The sequence below is a fragment of the Pelodiscus sinensis genome, chromosome 3 (assembly GCF_049634645.1).
Source record: "Pelodiscus sinensis isolate JC-2024 chromosome 3, ASM4963464v1, whole genome shotgun sequence".
NCBI lineage: Eukaryota > Metazoa > Chordata > Testudines > Trionychidae > Pelodiscus > Pelodiscus sinensis.
This window is the reverse complement of record NC_134713.1, coordinates 97202985-97223092: the sequence shown is the minus strand read 5'-3', so window position 1 is coordinate 97223092 and position 20108 is coordinate 97202985. Positions and strand designations below refer to the sequence as shown.

The following is a 20108-nucleotide window of genomic DNA, read 5'->3' as shown; positions in this document are numbered from 1 at the left end:
CTGTTTTTTTTAAACTGGACAGAGGCGGCAAAAACCGTACACTTGGCCACCCCAGCCAGTGCTCATGAGAGGCATAAGGATTTTGTGCAAAATGGAAGCAGCTATACTGATTCTTTTTACACAAAAACCTCTTGCGCCAAAAGAAACAGCAGAAAATATGCTAATGATGTTGCAACTTATGCTAATCAGTCCCTCATTGGCATATTTTCTGCCACAAAAACATGTAGTGTAGACATAGCCCAGGGCTGTGTCTAGACTGGCAAGTTTTTCCGCAAAAGCAATTGCTTTTGCAGAAAAACTTGCCAGCTTTCTACAGTGGCCGCTTGAATTTCTGCAAGAACACTGACTTCTTACTGTCTGAAATCAGTGCTTCTTGCGGAAATACTATGCTGCTCCCGTTTGGGCAAAAGTCCTTTTGCGCAAAGCTTTTGCGCAAAAGGGCCAGTGCAGACAGCTCAGATTTGTTTTGCGCAAAAGTGCGTCTAGATTGGCACGGACGCTTTCCTGCAAAAAGTGCTTTTGTGGAAAAGCGTCCGTGCCAATCTAGACACTCTTTTCCGCAAGTGCTTTTAACGGAAAACTTTTCCGTTAAAAGCATTTGTGGAAAATCACGCCAGTCTAGACGTAGGCCTAGTGTGCAGTGTTTTTCAACCAGTGGTACGAGTATCCTTAGAGGTACTCGAGAGAAGTTAGGGGGGTATGTCAACACAACTGAAATTTGAAGAAAATTGGATTTTTATTTTAAGTCTTACAGCGCTTTATTATTTTTGTACTTTTTACACCCAAAAATGTCATCGCCCGCCCAGCTACGATTTACTTGTTTAAACAAATGTGTTGCAATGGTAGAAAAAAATGGTAGAAAAAAATGTTGCCTGAAAACTGTAGGTACTGAATATACTTATAATTTTTTTTTAAAAGGGGTACTTTATAAAAAAGGTTGAGAAACACTGCTCTGGAAGCAAGAAGAGTTATTCATTGAGTGCTTAGATGAAGGAGCGCCCTCTACTGAATTATCTTTACTTCTTTCCCTAAGCATCCAGTCCAAGGACTGACACAGCTTAATACCACTTGGTTTGTGAAACTAAATAAAATCCGTGTGAAATGATGTAATTTGAAGGATTAGTGTCAGGCTTTGGTACAAGAACTAAACGTTACACAGCTCAAATTCAAATGTTGCTGTCTCTTATGATGGAGTAAACTTGGAGTAACTCCACTCATTTCAATAGAGATGGTCCAGCTTTACACTGGTTTCAATAAAAGGAGTGAAATCCAATCTTTGTGCTCTTAAATATCTGTGGGAGTGGGACTCTATCATATTGTAATTTTGCAATTCAGCCTGTCATGATATGTTATAAAAGCTTCAGAAAGGTAGCCAAGTTAGTCTATAACTAGAAAAACTTAAAAAACAAATAATCCAGCAGCACCTTAAAGACTAACAAAACATGTAGATGGTATCATGAGCTTTCATGGGTACAACCCACTTCTTCAGATCAATGGAGTATTAAAAGTCCAGGTCCAAAATAAATAGCTGATTGGGAGGAGGGGAAAAATAGTGAATAATGAAAAATAGTGTTCATATCCCAAGAAGCTGATAGAGAAGGTACGATATGATAGGTCGACACTGCTCTTAGTCCTCATAAGGGTTTTGACCATAGACTCTGAGAGTGATACTTCCCTTTTAGCTTTGGAAATGTGAATATATGAAGGAGCCCATCCAACACACAGAATATTCCTTCAATCTGAACAATTCTACTTTTAAGTTTTTCCTGTTTCCTGCTAGTCTAGTGGCTACCCTTCTGAAACTCTACTTCTATGCATCATGAACTTGGATGAGCCCTTGTAAATCCATATAAAACATAACCTGCCTATAAGACCTTTGAGAGAAGACGGAAGATACTTTTTAATATCCCGAGTTAGTGCAGAAAGAAGGCTAGGTGAAGAGAGAAAGCGAGAGAACTTTTTACTGTAGAGAGGAATTAAATATTAAAAGTAAAAAAAAACCCTTCAAGTTAGTGTTATTTTATTATGTACTCCCTACTGTAACCTGTGCCTGCATTACCTACATTGCAGGATTATAGTGAACACCCCCACTTTTTGTTGGGGTGGCAGTGCTGGAAGCATTAAGATAAATTCTCTGCTGCTGTCTCTTATCAGATAAGACAGTGAGGTATTGCACCAAAGCCCTATGCGCACGTCTGCTGCAAAAGCTATTGCAGTAAAGCGCTGTTGTTAAGAGACCGTTTTCCTTCCTGCAGAAAAGGATCAGTCGGAGCGAGGGCTGATCCGGGGCTGTGCTCCGCTTTACAGCGAACACCTTTGCATAGCTTCCTGTGCACGGGCGCAACCTTCCGCCTACAGGTAACCGACTCTGCTAGGGGCTGCAGGGGCCCTTCCCCCTGCGGGTCACGGCGCGGGGGAGGGGATGCTGCAGAAGGAGCCTTCCCCAGCTGTCACTCTCAGCGAGGGCACGAGCTGGCGCTATGGAATGCCCGGGCCTGCGGGGCGCCACGCGGGGGTGTGGCCCCTCCCTTTCTGGTCACTCGCTTTCTTAGATCCCGAAGAACAGGGTCGCGGGTGTCATGTGACTGAGTCTACCGTCACCTGACTAACCCGGAAGCACTGGTCGCCATTTTAGCTGTGGCAAAGACGCACGCTTCGCCCAAGACCAACATGGGGGGGGGGGAGGGGTGGCTACTGGGTTTGCGACTTTTCCGTTCTTGGAGCGGAAGTGACGTAGGTCTATAGTCTCGCGCAGCAGCAGCCGTCCCTTTCTCTTCTCTATGGTTTCCCCTTCCAGTCCTTTCTCTCACGGCGACGGGAAATGGCCGCCGAGCTGCGGTAAGGGAGCGGCGCAGCGGCAGTGGCCGGGATCGGCTACTCGGGCCACGGAGGGGGGGGAGTGGGGTGGCGCAGGGGGGGCCTTTCGGTCCCGCCAACGCGCCGGCGGCCTCGCGCAGTTTGTTGCGGGCGGGGTTTGTGGTTAGCGCTTGGTGCGGCCGGGCCGCCGGCGCGAGGCAGGAGAAACCACGGAAGGCGGAGACCCCCCCCCCCGCCGCCGCCGGGCGCGAGACCCCCCGTGTGTGGCTCTTGCCTCGCGCGCGCTTTGGGCCGCGGGGCTCGGAGAGCGGCGCTGTTCCAGGCGAGCGGGCGGGGCCTGGCGCGCTACGAGCTCTGCCCCCGCCCCCGCAGCGGCGGGAAGCGCAGGGGACGGGCCCCACTGGGGGGGGGGGGTCTCGGCGGCGTTATCGCCTGTCGGGAGCCGCCTCAGTTCAGCGGCGGCCGCGCCGCGGGCGGGCCAGGTAGCCTGCGGTGCGGGCGCCACTTTCTGTTTCCGCCGTTTTTCTCAGGCTTGGGAAACTGATCCCTTAACCCCGGGTGCCAGCGAGTGCCGGGAGCGCCCGCAGGGTCGCTTGCCTTGTGCTTTGCCTTTGTTCGCTGGGTACCTCTCCCCTGCCTTCCCTCGCTTCCAATGGCGAGGAATTAGGCTCGTGTTTATTAAATGCGCCAGCTGTATTTGTCAAGTCACTACAACTCTGACAGCCGATTGGAGATTTAGAAGCAAACCTTTTAGCCTAACATTTCTTTGAAGGAGTAGTTACTTTCTGCTGCAGAAGGAGCAGGAGGAGAGGAAAACAGGCTTCCTTGGCACTTCATATAGTAGCTATTTTCATGTTCTAAAGCAGTGGTTTTCAACTTGGGATCTGCAGATCACCTAAGATTTCCAAAAGGGGCTGGACTACCATTTGAAAATTTTTAGGGCTCCAGCACATGACAAAAAATGTAAAACAACTGTTTTAAGAGGATAGTAATTTCTCTTAAAAAACAAAAAAACAAAAAAAACATACAGTCCAGAGAGCCACTAGATCAAAATTATTGTATGTAAAATTTGCTGTTTAAAAAATACCCCTATTGCCATCAAATCTAAATTGTATAGTGGCAAAATTCTTCAAGACATTATGCTTTTGACTCTTTATTGCACATTAAATAAACACAGGCTTTTATCTTTATTTGTACTTGTGTGTACTAATATGTAGTATAGTATATCAGAATAAAGAAATTTTGCTATTATCAACATCTCATCTATTGCAGAAATATTTGTACATTTAATATCCTTTTTTTTCTCCAGAGAAATAATTTTTCAAATAAAATAGTTCAGGAGAGTATCAGTTTTATTACTTAATTGTCTCAGTTTAATGTCTGTATCCTAGTATTTCTTAGATTGTCTCTATGCTAGGCAGACAAAATATGACAATCATTTTCATTTTCTTCTGGGGGAACTCTGCACCAAAAATTGAAAATTCTGCATACAATAGTTTTGTTCTACATATTTTACTTGTCAGAATAATACAGTATAAACACTCTAGTTCTAATTATTTTGGTAATTTATTTCAACATACCTGTCAAAAAATACATTTTTAACCATGCAGAAAAAAATTCAGAACATATTTTTGATAGAGTCCTTACTAGGCATATTAATACATTTAAAATACAATATAGAAATGTATTGCTCTCACCCTGCAGAAGCAATGCCAAAGCTTGGGAGAGTTAAGGGTAATGGAGGAGCTGAGAGAGAGTAGTTATTGTTGGGAAGGAGCCTGGGTGTGAGTGGGGGAAGTATGAAACAGGTTTTTTTGGGGGAAAGGGGATTGTTGGGGAGCCTGTCCCATGCAGATACTGCCTGGTCTGTAGCCTCTCCCATTCAGCCAGGAACATCTGTCCATTTCCCACGTCCTGCAACTCTTTTCTCCTATCCGCTTGTGCCTCTGCATCCCCATGCGTTCCTGTACCCCCTACTCATCCTAAAGTGGCCCTTCCTCCGTCCTCCTATTCTCATGTGGCTCTGCACCCCCACTCCCGGTCAGTCCCTGCTCCAGTCTGGTCCTCCACTAGCCGTTCTGAATCTGTCTGTATGATTCCCCCTCTCTATTAGCCCCGTGTGTCCCACTCTGTCTATCATTCCCCATGTACCAGTGTTTCTCAAAATAGCTGCAGGCCTGCTTTGGAAAAGCTGCTAGTGGATCCGTGCCACTTTGTTTACCTAACAGCTCTGTAGCCACAGAGCCTCACCGTTCTCATGGTTCCGGTTTGCCATTTCCAGTAGGGATGATTATACAATTAACTGAGCTCATCAACTTCACTCATTTCCCCAACCCCTTGCTGTCTCTGTATCAGAGACTGCAAGGGGTGGGGAGTGGGAGCCGATGCCTGTGAGAGGCAGGCTTAAAAGCTGGCTCTCTACAAGCACTAGATCTGCCTGCCCCTCCACCCCGCACTGCTACCTCTGATAGGGTATGTCTACACTACCACCCTAGTTCGAACTAGGGTGGTTAATGTAGGCAACCGGAGTTGCAAATGAAGCCCGGGATTTGAATTTCCCGGGCTTCATTTGCATATTGCCGGGCGCCGCCATTTTTAAATGTCTGCTAGTTCGGACTCCATGCCCGCGGCTACACGCGGCACGAACTAGGTAGTTCGGATTAGGCTTCCTATTCCGAACTACCGGTACACCTCAGAAGCCTAATCCGAACTACCTACTTCGTGCCGTGTGTAGCCGCGGGCACGGAGTCCGAACTAGCGGACATTTAAAAATGGCGGCGCCCGGCAATATGCAAATGAAGCCCGGGAAATTCAAATCCCAGGCTTCATTTGCAACTCCGGTTGCCTACCTTAACCACCCTAGTTCGAACTAGGGTGGTAGTGTAGACATACACATAGAGAGGCAGCAGTGTTGAGGATGGGGGGGGGAGGGCAGCCTAGAGCAAATACATGCAGGGAGCTGGCTTTCAAGCCTGCTCCCTGTGCGTATTGGTTCTCCTGGACTTGCCCCCCCCCCCCCAGCTACCTCCTTAAAAGCTGGCTCTCCCCAGTGCCGCTTGACCCCCTTCTCCTTACCCCCACATTGCTGCCTCTATCAGAGGCAGCAGTGCGGGGGGGACACAGGAAGGGCTGCTGCTAAGCAGCCTCTTTCCGTGGCGGGCCTGAGCGCGCTGTGGACAGAGCAGCCTCCGTCCATGGGGAGCTTGGACACCCTGCGGACACAGGCTGTTGTTACCCCACACTGCTGCCTCTGTATCAGAGGCAGTGGGGTGGCAGGCAGTCCTTCTGCTTGGAGGGCTGATTTTTTTAAATTGGTTCCCCTCATGAACCAGCTCCCACCTGCTACCCCATGCTGCTGCCTCTGATATAGAGGCAGCAGTGTGGGGCTGCAGGGGGCTCCCTGGGAGTGGGATTGGCAGTGCTCGGCTTGCCAGCTCTGTCCCCTGGGGACTATTGAATAGTTATGTAACTGATAAGATTTCATGCGGTTACAAAACTGTTCTGTTACACGGTATGTAGTATCCCAGTTTCCAGCCACGGGGATCCATGGGAAGGGGTGGCCTGGGCCACACCATATCCTATTCTCTGTAACCAGGTTCTGCAGGAATATTGCTGTGGAAAAAAGCAGCCTCGGCTTTCTTCTGATCTCCTACTGATTGGTACAGTGAGCCACTTCCACTGTTCTGATGCCACAATGGTCCTTAGTTGGCAAAAGAGGTAATTTCAGCTCTATTCTGGCATAATGTATTGTCTGTGAAGGGATTGTCTGAACTAGGGATGTTAACTATCGTGTTTACATAAAAACATGTTACTGCTTGAATCACATGTTTACATGTGGGTAGGGAGAAGGTGGGAGCCAGTACTCTTGGGGAACAAGCTTTTAAACTGGCTCTCTGCAAGTATTGGCTCCCTCCCGCCCCTTATAGAAACAGCAGCGTGGGGACAGGTGGCTCCGCAGGAACACACACATGCAGGGAGCTGGCTTGAAAGACAGCTTCCTGCATGTACTGGCTCCATGGGATCCAGTGCTTGTCGGGAACCTGCTTTTAAGTTGGCTCCCCCCAGAACTGATTCTTGCCTCTCCCCTCCCCTTGCTGCCCCTGATAGAGGGGGTACGTGTAGTCGTTAGGATTAATTGAGAAGCCCAGGCTTATTGGGTAATCAATTAAACCTCCATACACTAACATCCCTCATCTGAATGTAATATGTGCATTAAGGTTGTTAAAATGTGATTATCTGGCTAATTGTGTAGTTGATACAATTTGTATCGACTATACGATTAGTCAGTAAGCCCTGCTGTGTGGAACCTCAGTGGAGGTAGCTCCAGGAGTTGGCTCTAGAGCCACCCACACTACTGCTCTGCATTTTAAATGTAGTAAGAGCCGCTGGGCTTTACTTCACTTAAAATGAAGAGGCTCAATGATCAGTGCAAGCCAGGATTGCTTGGTCCTGGTTTGCACTCAGTCCAGCAGCCCCTGTTCGCGGCGGCCAGGGCTGGCCATGGACAGGGGCTGCTGCCCTGGCTGCTTTGTGGCAACAGCTCCTGTCTGCGGGGAACCCAGCTTACTGCGGGGATCCCTGTGGACAGGGCTGCTTCCCAGCAGCATCGCTTATCCCCACCCGCTGCTGCCTCTGATAGAGGCCAAGGGTGGGAGGCGGCACCCTGGAGACAGTGCTGGGGGGAACCGGCTTCTAAGCTGCCTCCCCGCAGTGCTGGTTCCTGTCTCCTCTCTGAGAGGCAGTACTATGGACCCCTTGCTCACCCCATGATCCCTGCCACATGTTTGCTTTTGAAATGTGCAAGAGCCCTAAAGGGCTCTTGTACATTTCAAAATTAGAAGTTCCAGGAATGGGAACCTGTGCCAGCGGGGACTGAAGCAGTCCTCTCTCATGCTGTTTTCCCACTGTGCCTCTGCCTCTCCTGTCCCCTGCGGAGAAGGTGCTGGGGGGGAACCGCTTAAAGCTGGTTACCCCCAGCACAAGCACCTGATCCTCCCCCCACCTTGATGCCTCTCTTTGATAGAGGCAGCAAGAGCTGGGGAGCAACTAGCCAAGTGGATACTCGACTGTCCTATAAGCATTTGCTTATCGGATAATCGACCAGTCGCTATCATCCCTAATGTGCATACAAGAAATCTCAATGTTGAAAAATTTGAAAACATATGCAAAATTGCAAATTGAGGTTCAATATTTGTCCATTGAGAAAGTAGTACACGTGTTATCCTCAAATGTTTTCAATTTATTTTGTATCCAAAAGAACAAATAGATGTGCCCCAGTAAATCAAACAACTTAACTTCCCTGTTTTTTAAACACACATTCCCAAGTTAACCTGGGCAAACTTTGTATCCTATATTAATAGAAATTTGTGCTACTGTTGCGTACATTAATTTGTTCATTGTAAAGAGTATTTCAAAATTATATAGATTATTCCAGTTGGTTCCTAAATGCTTCATATAAGTATGTGATGTAGAAGAGAAGGGAAATGCAGGAGTTTTCTTGCATTTATAGGGTAAAAATAATGAATAGAGACTGTAAAACAGTAGTGTCCATAAAACTATATGTACTGCCAATGAAAAATCATGTTGAGGAAAAGTTGACTGGGAGAGGGGGGTGGAGGGGGCATTTTTTATAGTAAATTTTGCTTCCTTGTACAGAAATGCTAGCTAATTTAATACAACTTTGAAAAGGAAAATATTCTTTTTTTTTTTTTTTTTTTTTGTAGTCTTACATTAATGAAAATAGAATTGGTGATTCAAGGCAAGGATGTTAAGAGGCAGGTAACTGGATAATTATGCAGTCGATACAAATTGTATCAACTACATGGTTATTCGATAAGGGAAGGCACTCAGAAGGAGCTACTTCTGCTGTGGCTCTGCAATTTAAATGTAGTAAGAGCCAGGCGCACAGCAGCCTGGCTCCTACCACATTTAAACTGCAGAGCCGCAGAGGGGGTAGCTCCTGGACCCAGCGTGTTCCAGGACTGGGCTTGCTCGATCCCTGTTCGTACGGGGTCCAGCAGCTTCTGTCCGTGGGTGATCCCATTGGGGAGCTGGGAGCCCCATGGACAGCGGCTGCTTTGCCGCAGCAGCCCCTGTCTGCAGGGGGTCCCAGCGGAGAGTTGGGACCCCCCACTGACCAGGGGCTGCTGCTGGAGCAGCCTCCCTGCTCACTTCCTCCTCCCGATCCCTTCCCCTGCTGCTACCTCTGATAAGAGGCACAACGGAGATGGTTTTGGGGGAAACCAGCTTTTAAGCTGGCTCCCCCCACTGCCGGATCTGCTCCCCCCTTTTCCCTTGTTGCCTCTGACAGAGGTGGGGGGAGGGGAAATGCGAGTAGTTGACTCAACTATCCAATAAACCTAGGCTTATTGGGTAGTCAACTAATCGACTATTCTTATATTCCTAATCCAAGATATGTAAGGTCATATCTTTTATTCGACTCACTTCTGTTAATGAGCCTCTCTGTCAGAACAGAAGATTATCTCACCTGGCCTCTCTGAGGGTATGTCTATATTGCATTCTTCTTTCAAGAGAGGAATGTAAATACAGACAAACGAAATTGCAAATGGAGAGCAGATTTGAATACCCTATTTCGAAAAAAGAAATGCTGTCTAAACGTGGTTATTTCGAAAGAAAACCCTTCTTTCGAAATAACCCTTACTCCTTTAAAATGAGGTTTAAGAGTTATTTCTTTCTAAATAATCTCGTCTAGATAGCGTTTTTTTTTAAATAGAGTATTTCGAAATAGCGGCTGGATGTGATTATGCAAGTGAAGCACAAGAAATTCAAATCTGCGCTTCATTTGCAATTTCGTTTGTCTGCATTTGCATTCCTCTCTCCGAAGAGGAATGCAGTGTAGATATAGCCTGATATCCTAGGACCAACATGGCTACTACAACACTGCAATCAACAGTACATGAATTACCATAACTCTTGCTATCAAATTAGTTTAAATATGATTTTAACTTGCAAAATCTCCTTGGGACTTTAAAATAACAATTAGCGAAGGGCCAGAGTCCTCCTACAATGCTGAAATTTCTCTTTCTGTAAATTGGGGTGTGTGGGGAAGGAAGTATAAAGATTCAGGTAACAGTTTTTTTGTTAGTAGACAGGAATAATTTTCCTAAATATTTTTTTCAAAAATTTCTGTACATTATCTTTAAAACGGTGACAAAGATATGTTTTGTTAACATTGATGACACAACTATGAACAGGCAGGCAGAGTTGGGCATGTGGGATCATAACCATTTCAGCTTATCCTTTTCCTTTTTCATGGATCTTTTAAACATAGGTGTTAATGATAGTGGGAATGACTAAGCTCCTGAGATCCCTTGTTGTTTGCACTTTCTGAAAACATCATGATGGGCGTATCTGCTTGATTCTGGTGGATGATTAGCACTCAATGAGTATGCAGTTGGAGGTCTCAAGGTTCCTCCTGTTATATGCTGTGAGGAAATTTGTCTTCCTAACTCATCTTGTCCTCTGTTTTGCAGCCGCTATTTTTTTTTTTTAAACTATCTCAGTGGTGGTCTTTCTTTGGTGAGCAATGGACTAACCATTTTTTTAGAGTATTAAACATGAAGATGTTTTTTCTTACAAAATAGTTTCTTGCATGTACAATTCTGAGGCTCACATTGCCTGTGCTACCTAGAGTAGCAGTATCATGAAACTATACCAAGCAGGCAACACTATCATGCAACTAAAACTGTTCTATTTGCTGCTACAATTCAGAATCTTGTGAGCAGGTGTTTGAAACTGACAAATTTCTGTACCATTCTGCTGCTGTTAGAGTTGCAGGCAAACATGGAGGTGCAGTGGTTGACAAAGAAGGAGGGGTCCTGAATTGTAGGCTGAGAGGATTTAGTATAGAACCGTGGTCACCAACCAGTAGATCACGATCTACCGGTAGATCTCTGAGGCTCTAAGAGTAGCTCTTGAGCCCTTTCTGAACTGTGCGCCTGCGCAATACATTTACATTAGATTTCCTCATTTGAGGAGCAGCTACTCACTGAGCAACAGCACAGGTGAGAAGCTGTGAGGAATGGTGGGAATTTTTTTTTTTAAGTAGCAGTATAAGGATTGGGGATAGCAAGTGATGGAAAAGAGGAGAATAGAGAGGGCGGGGCTTCAAGGAAGGGGCGGGGCGGTAGATCTTGGCTTGGTCTGTCATTTAAAAAGTGATCTTGGGTGTAAAAAGGTTGGAGATCACTGGTATAGAAATCCAAGGTATTTTATGCTTACAGTTTTCCAAAGAAGCTAGATACCTGTGAAGGTTAGAAATGTTACTCTTCTAAAGGCTTTGGCTGTACATGGTTTTAGTAGTAATTTGACTCTTTTGCAAGAAGCATCTAGTTAATTTTGGGAAACAGCTGTACCTGAACAGGCCCATGTGTAGACACTATTAAAATGCTTTTACCCCAAATTATTAAATAATGTTGGGATGCAGAAGTATTTATGCACTGATCCTACTTATCACTAAAGTTCTGTGGAAAGGTGTCTATTAATTCAGTGGGGGTAGGAGTGAGCCCTTAATTTACATATGGCTGTGAGGTGCTCAGATACTTTGATTCTTTGGGCTGTAAAAATATCTAGTTCATTAACTTTGATACACCAGATATTAAGTGTGGTATACTAAAATATGATTCTGTTTAAGGATGTAAGCCAGGGGTCTCCAAACTACGGCCCGGGGGCCGGATGCGGCCCGCGAGGCCCTCTCATCCGGCCCGTGGAGACCTTTTTGGATTCAAAGGCAGAAGAAGTGAGATTGTTTCAAAACCCATTTGAAGCAGATGTGGCCAGTTGCCCAGATGAACTGCAGCTGGAAGTCATTGAGTTGCAAACAAATGACCTCCTTAGGGACAAGTTCAAAATAGGACTGGTGGGTTTTTACCAGTTTTTGCCCAAGGAAGACTTTCCTAATGTCAAAACTTTTGCATCAAGGTACCTTTCAATCTTTGGAACAACATACCTGTGTGAACAAACATTTTCAAGAATGAAATACGTGAAGAACAATTTGAGAACAAACTTGTCCGATGATAATCTCAGGTCACTGTTGATGTTAGGGACAACAAATCTAAAGCCAGAAATGTCTGCTATTTTGGCATCCAGGAAACAATTTCACCATTCACACTAATACAGGTGTTCATGTGTAGTGTATGAATGTGTTATTAAATAATAACTGAATAAAATAATATTAAATAAATAATTAAAAACAACATCCATGTTTTGATTGTTTTTTATTTGGACCTCAAGTGTGTAGTCGGCCCCCGAACTGCTGTTTGATAGTTAATGCGGCCCTCGGGCTGAAAAGTTTGGAGACCCCTGATGTAAGCAATAAGTCAACTATCCAATAAACATATGCTGATTCTAGGGGGAGCCGGCTTAAAAGCTGGTTCTCCCCAGCACCGTCTTGATGGGGGGAGAGGTGTGGGGGCAGGACACAGCAGGGAACTGGTGGCACTTCTGCCTTCAAAAGGTAGCAAGAGCTGGGGGTGGAGGGTGGGGGGGGGGTCTTGCTCCATTTCAAAGGCGGAGGTGCCCTATCAACTAATTGTATAGTCAATGCAAATTCCATCAACTAGTCCATTAGTTGATTAATCTAAATGTAACATTCCTAATTGTTTCTCCAAACCCAAATCTTTTGTGTAGAACTTCTCTGCAGTTGACTTTTTGTCAGTGCTGAGTTCTGGTGCAGTGGTATCCTGATGTGCTGTTCGACATTCTGATTCCTTGTATATTTAAAAAAGAGAAAATTTCTTATACAATGAAACATGGTGACTAGCAAAAGTTGATTAATTACTGTCCATATTTTATGCTGCCATAAGACTGCAAAAGAAACGCTTCTGAGGAAAATTTTAGAGATTTAAGTTACAGATGTAAAATCCCATTTTATTGGCTAACAGGTTAAACACATTGTTTAACTGATTAAAAGGAGGGCTGAGCGGAGCACCTGAATATGCATAACATTCACAATAATTTTTATGTTTTACAGAGATTAATATTTCTGAGAACACATTTAGAGAATTTTAAAATCACTTCATTGATTAACATCTAGAAGCCTAAGGTAAGATTAACGCTTGATTTATTTCTGATACTTTTGTATTTCTAGTCCAGCAAACTTCTCAGAAGGGGCTTTCACTGCAATGAACAACAATTACTATCTGAGCTGGGAATGGGGGATAGGTGGTGTGGGGGAGGGGGGAAGAAGCTCCAAACCTTGAGTTTCAGTACCTCAGGTGGATGTGTCAAGCTGAAGCACAAAGGTTTCAGCCCCAGGCAAGGAACCTGTAACCTGAGCATTGCTATCCAGGATTAAAGCCATGGGGTTTTGGCTTTGACCTCAGGTGGTGGAGCTTGGGCTTTGTCCCCTGGGCCCCAGCAAGTCTAACACCAGCCTGGTCATGATCCACTTTGGCGTCTCGATCCACATTTTGAGAACTTCTATTCTAGTCTGATCTGAACTTTGTTATTTAAAACATGTACATTGAATCGATTATTTTCATTTTTAAGGATGCAGTCATGAATTCCAGTTTTGAATATCTCTTATTAGTCTGTCTGAAAAAAATTAATTTGGCTTGAAATTGCCAGGTTTATTGAGAAAGGTAGATCTTTTTGTAAACTGAAGAAAATTAGTAAAGTTGGTCATTAAATTTGCTACTTTCCACATAGCCTATATAAGAATTTTCAGTGAGATTTAACTATAGTTGAAGAAAACTGGTTGCAGTTAAACAATGTGTTTTTAAAAAAACTGTTAGCATTTGACTGTCTATTCTACAAGAGCTACAGTGGCATAACTGCTATGCTGTAACAATGGTGTTGCAGTGCAGACACTTCCTATTGGACCTACCATGGTATGAATAGTTTGATTGTAGATTGCTGGCGGTAGCATAGAGAGACCATACGGAAGTTACATTTCATCTGTGTAAACAAGTTTTCCTTAAACTCAAGTAATAGAGGATTCCCTTTTTTGGAGTTAAAAGACTAAGGGTCTGGCTTTTGTAAGTCTTGTTTTATCTTGTTCCATACACAAGCTTTTTTTTTTTTTTTTTTTTTGTAGCCTAGGATTTATTTCAGAATGGCAAGTGCATGTTTTTCTGCAAATTACAAAGACAACTCTCAACTTGTGTTTAAATTACTAAGTTATCCTGAATGTAGAGCCACTTATTAGCAGTTCTGTATTTTAATAGATCCATTATAGCCTTATGTTCACTCACCATGTAATTAAAAAAAAAAAATCATGTATGTCTTGAACATTGTTATGGATGCTTTTTGAAAGTATAGGACGAACCCCTCTGGTCTAGCAACATCCATAATCTGGCATGATTTTAGTTAGCTGGATGTCCCCCTTAACTTTCCTGCAGTGTCATAAAGTTTGTTTACAGCCAGAGGTCCTGACTCTGTTTTCGTTGCTGTTACTTAGCTCTACTATACCCCTAAATGTTTTGTAAGAGCCTAGTGAGCAGTAGAAGTGTTGGTAGTGCTGCTAGACAATGTTTAACTTCCATGGTTTGGCAAATTTTCTGTTTTGGCATTAGGGGTGTTAACGGTTACCTGGGAAACAGATTAACTAATATGTGACAGCTTATCGGTTAATGCTCTCAGTTAACTGCACCGGTTCCTCTCCCCCCCTCCCCCCCCATGCCCTACATTTAAAACTCTGAGCAGCTGGCTCAGTCCCAGCCCGCCAGTGAGTTTTAAATTAAGAGCATGCAGGGGAGCTGCCCGCAGACTAGGGATGTTAAGGACTAGTCAACTATCTGACGAGAAGCATTTGCTTATCGGATAGTTAGTCAACTAATGGATTCTCTCTCTTCCCGCCCTCCCAGTGCCTCTGAGATAGAGGCACCAAAGCGGAGGGGGGGGCGGACCTGTGCGGCAGCTGCCCCTTTGAAACACTACTTCCACATTTCAAAGGGGCAGCTGTGGAGCCTGGGGTCATCTGGGGACTCCTCAGCTGATCCTGGACTCCGCATGGCATTTCCCCAGAACCTGGAGTCAGCCAGGGACTCCCCAGCTGACCCCAGGTTCTGGGGAAGTGTTGCACGGAACCTGGGCTCCATGGCTTTGAAATGCACAAGATTGCCCCCGCTGGGGATTCTTGTACATTTCAAAGCAGGCACCTACGGGCAGCCCGTAGTCGGCGGGACTTCCCGCTGGCCTTGGGCTGTACATGGAGTTCCGCATTCCTCCTTTGAAATGTACAATAGCTCTAGCCGGGGCTCTTGTGCATTTCAAAGGAGGAATGCAGAAATGCCTATCCAGTAGTTGATGGAAATTCCATTGACTACTCGACTTGTCAGTTAACCACATTTTAACATCCCTACCGCAGGCAGAAGCTGCTCCATGGGATACCAGAGTAGACTCTGTCCAGGGGGAGCGCAGGCCCCCTACACACAGGGGCTGCTGCTGCCCCACAGTGCTGCCTCTGTATCAGCTGGGATGATAGCCAGGAGCTGATCTGTGTGGGGCACTGATTTTTAAACTGATCTGGAGAGACCTGTATGTCTTGCATGCATCGCCTATTTTTGGGCTTCCAGCAGTCAGTAATATTTTTAAAGTCAGTCCCTGCCTGTGGAATATCCAAATCCACTGGGGGCAAGGGCTGCTCCCAGCCCCCACTGGTTAACCACCCTAGTCTGAGCAGTCTTATGTAAAGGAAAATCTTTGGGTTTTCCTCTGCTGCTCTCTTAGTTGATGAATAGATCAGAATAGTCTGGGAAAGTTTGAATTGCCATGGTCTAGCTGTATTGGCAGGGCTTCATGCTATAATTATAAAATGGGTAAGTCTGTGGTGTCCAGCATGCCAGACCCTAGGCCAGGCATGTCCAAAGTCCGGCCCGCGGGCCAATTGCGGCCCGTGTTCCGGTTTAATACGGCCCCACAGGTAATTTGGCAATATCTATCTTTTGTGGCCCCCAACAAATCCATATGTATTGAGATGAATACATTGTAAAATCTCAGTTAATGTCAGTTGGTCTAAATCAGTTATAAATATATTTGGACACAACATGTATACTTGGTGTTATGTTCCTGTTCATATTTTTTTAACTTAAAAGTTGACAGACAACCTTTATTACCAATAATATGTAATGTACTTTACAATGTTCCTGACATATATTTCAGCTTCCTGGATTTTTTTTCATCTGGCCTTCAGATATGAAAGGCAGAGTGATTTAACACCTGTTTAGATTTGTCATCCATGTGACGAAATGAAAAGTATGCCGTTTGCAATAAACTTTGCATAAAATAGTTAATTTGCATTTAATTTTAATGGTTCAAAGAATGTCAGGCAAAATGGTCGGCCCTCATGCATGTTCACTTAATCAAATCTGGCCCTCGTTGAAAAAAGTTTGGACACCCCTGCCCTAGGCATATGTGGCTATTTGGCCAGTTGAGTGTGGCTAGTTTGCTACAGCAGTAGCCACTGTAGTGACTACTGCTTCAGAACTGGTTGAACGCCTCAGAGGTAAGCCATATTTTTTTCACCATCAGTAACGTAAACAATTGGGATAGTCTAGTCAGTCTTGGATGCAATCTTTTTCCCTCCACAAAGTGTTGAACTGTGATATTTTACTTTTATACCATTAAAATTAGGGCTGCCAATTAATCAGTTACCTTAATGTTATCCCTTTGACTTTTTTCACTATTCTTTCATTCCATTAGAAATAATCCTCTGAAGAAAATGGGTCGATCGAATTCTAGATCTCATTCTTCAAGATCCAAGTCCAGATCTCAGTCCAGTTCTCGGTCAAGGTCCAGATCACATTCTCGAAAAAAGAGATACAGGTAAATTGATGGTTCTTTGGGCTAATTTGATTTAATATTGTGGTGTTTTTAGATGCTCTTTTATTTAATACTTCCTCCACTTACATTGTGGTCTTCAGCAGAAGTGAATTTGGGACCTTAGTTTATCTATTTTGAATTCAGCTTAAACTTAGTTCCATTTTAGAAGAACTAGATATTAGTACTGTTGCTGTAATCATTTAGTGCCTCACATATTTTACCCTTATACTTCTTCATGGTGAAGGACAAGAATACTGATTAATGCTTCCTAATTTTTTTTTCTTGAAATGGTATTTCATTTAATCCCTTACTGGAGGCTTATTGTTAGATCTCCGATATAGCTTTTCAAATCACAAGTTTACTTGCATTACTGACTTAACTTGCAGATTGATGCTGCAAATTAACATAGCCAATAAAGATGAATTGTAGAATTAATTTATTTTTAGTGTATTGCCAACAAATAGTATTATATCAGGGTATTAGTATATTTATTTATTTTAAAGGATTTTTGAATGGTCACGTACTAAATTTTTCTTTTAACTTTAGTTCTAGGTCTCGGTCCAGGACATATTCACGATCTCGTAGTAGAGATCGTGTTTATTCAAGAGATTATCGCAGAGATTACAGAAATAATAGAGGAATGAGACGTCCCTATGGTTATAGAGGAAGAGGTAGAGGGTATTATCAAGGAGGAGGTGGTAGATACCATCGTGGAGGTTACAGACCAGTCTGGAATAGAAGACACTCCCGAAGCCCTAGGCGGGGTCGTTCACGTTCCAGAAGTCCAAAGCGAAGGTCTGTGTCTTCTCAGAGATCCAGGAGCAGGTCTCGTCGATCTTACAGATCTTCCCGGTCTCCAAGGTCCTCTTCATCTCGTTCTTCGTCCCCATACAGCAAATCGCCTGTCTCTTCCAAAAGACGCGGGTCTCTGGAAAAGCAGGCTAAGAAAACTGAGGGGGCTCCTCTGCAAGATAGCCCTTTAAAAAGTAAATCCCAAGATGAACAGAAAGATACATTTGAACATGACCCATCTGAGTCCCTTGATGACTTCAATAAATCATCAGCAGCTTCTGGTGACATTTGGCCCGGCCTTTCAGCATATGATAACAGTCCAAGGTCACCCCATAGTCCTTCTATTGCTTCCCCACCTAGTCAGAGTTCGTCTTGCTCTGATGCGCCCTTACTCAGCACAGTCCACTCAGCTAAAAATACACCTCAGCATTCACATTCCATTCAACATAGCCCTGAGAGGTCTGGCTCTGGTTCTGTTGGAAATGGTTCCAGTCGCTACAGTCCTTCTCAGAATAGCCCATTGCACATCCCTTCAAGGAGAAGCCCTGGAAAGACAATCCCTTCACAGAGTGCTCCACGTGAGGAGGCTCGAATGCGCACATTCTATCCTGAAGCTGGGGAACAGGAAACTGCAAAGGGTGGAAAGTTTCTAAAAAGGTAAGAATTATTATCTGTTCAAGTAGTGTAGAATCTTAAAATGTCCCTGCTCCATTTGTTGAACTTCATTTAATTTACCTAGAAGCCTCTGAACTGCAGCATGAAACAGCCTTGATTGCTTACTAATTTCAGCCCAGCTGTGATTAAGCTTAATACATGAAGAGCTTTACTTTAAATCAAGGGTGGGGAACCCAAGGTCTGGAGGCTGGATGCAGCCCCTGACTTGCCTGGATCCTTCCCCCACAGAGCTGGAGCACTCAAAATCTACTAGGCTGAGCTCCTTCTAGGCCAGGCCTGTGCAAAATATGGCCTGTGGCCAGATCCAACCCACCAAGCCACTGGATCTGGCCTGTGGAGGCAGTGGGGAGCCCCAGGCAGACTCCCCTGCATGTCTCTCAGAAACATGTCTGCGGGGCACTTTCTCTTTGAGTCTGGAGGGGCAGGGGGGGAAGAGTCGATGTGGCTCTTGCCCTCAGCAAAATCCCATTGGCCAGTTTCTGGACAGACACTGACCAATGGGAGCTGCCTGTTTGAAAAATAGGTAGCCACAAAGCACAACCCTCTTGCTCACTCACTCAAGCACATGGCCAAGCAGGCAGAAACATTTTAAGGTCTGCAAGCCTTTAGCTCTGGATGCAGGCAGGTTGGTAAGTCTCCTGGCAAGAACCTACCTGTGGCATCTCAGCTCCTCCCTTCCCCAACTTTCTGCCCCACACACCTGCCCCGCTACTCCACATGCCCCCTTTCAGATCTAGTACCCCAATCTCCTGCCTGAGATCACAATCCCCTCCTACTATAGGTCACATCTCAAAACCCTGTACCCCAGTCCCCTGCCATAAGTCACAACTACCTCCTTCGCTGAAACTCCCTCCCAGACTCCATTCTCCCTCCTGCGCCCCAGTCCTTTACCCCAAGCTCCCTTCTGTACCCAACCTCCATCCCAGACCCTGCACCTCCTCCAGTAATACCATGGAAGAGCCTTTGGCCTTGACCATTTTTCAAAATCTTGGAAGTGTAGCCCCCTGTCAAATATTATAACCCACCCCTGCCCTAGGCTCTGGTGTCAAGGGGAATGTGGGGAGTGTCTTGTCAGTGAGGGTTTTTTCCCCTTCATTTGTGTGGGGCCCCCAATTGATTTTTTTCTTTTTTCCCCCATGGATCAGTGGCTCCGACCTCAAAATGGTTCCCAACCCCTGGTTTAAATTCTTGGCCTAACTGTATCCTTAACAGTTGGTTGGTCCTTCCTTTTCAGGATAGTTTATGCTTTATGCACTATCTATAATGGATTTATAAGAAAAAAATTAAATGTGAAGGGTGTAGTGTCTTCTGATTTGATTTTTTTATTTGCTAAAAAAAAAAAAATCTGTTCCAACGGACCTTCCATAATTCATACAGTAAACTATCCTCTCAATCTCCCTTCCAGAAAATGGTCTGTGTATGAGTTATGAGGTGCCCAAATCTTGGACTTATTTGTTGAATTTAACTATGTACATGGAGAAAGGACTATGTTAAAACATAATATATTTACCAGCTGATTTCAGCTTCTTATGCATATTTTTATAAAGTTAACATCTGAGGTTCTTTTGATTATCAAATTTTCAGTTTCAGAATTAGAACTCTGAATACAGCTGCAGAAATCTTACTGAAAATGGACTCAAGTATCAGAGGGGTAGCCGTGTTAGTCTGAATCTGCAAAAGCGACGAGGAGTCCTGTGGCACCTTATAGACTAACTGAAGTGTAGGAGCATAAGCTTTCGTGGGCAAAGACGAAGTGGGTCTTTGCCCACGAAAGCTTATGCTCCTACACTTCAGTTAGTCTATAAGGTGCCACAGGACTCCTCGTCGCTTTTGAAAATGGACTGTTAACTTTGCTTAATTTTTCAATCCATTTTTATAAGAAATCAGACAATTTGGATTCTAGCCATGCTGTTTATGAAACGGAAATGAAATTGTTCAGTCACTGAATTGCTGTTTATAAACTTACTTACAAAGGCACCAGGATTCAGACTTTTCCCTAAGCAAATACATTGCTATCAGTGAATATATTGGAAGCTACTGGT

At 44.5% G+C, this 20108-nt stretch overlaps 1 protein-coding gene across 9 annotated transcripts in view; it reads left to right on the top strand.

The window, feature by feature from the left end:
- Positions 1–2220: 2220 nt before the first annotated feature.
- Positions 2221–20108, top strand: part of BCLAF1 (BCL2 associated transcription factor 1) — a 33654-nt gene continuing 15766 nt past the window's right edge. For 5 of the 9 annotated variants that reach the window (XR_012902684.1, XR_012902683.1, XM_075924245.1 and 2 more), the window contains exons 1-4: positions 2681–2838; positions 12809–12880; positions 16480–16602; positions 17146–18048. Coding sequence is in view for 7 of the 9 variants with exons in the window: in XM_075924245.1 (XP_075780360.1) it covers positions 16499–16602; positions 17146–18048 (1007 nt within the window). In the remaining 2 variants the exon portion in view is untranslated. Of the gene's footprint in view, positions 2359–2679; positions 2839–6412; positions 6535–12808; positions 12881–16479; positions 16603–17145; positions 18049–20108 lie in introns of those variants that run through there. The other 4 variants (XM_075924244.1, XM_006123850.4, XM_075924247.1 and 1 more) reach the window with 4 other exon arrangements.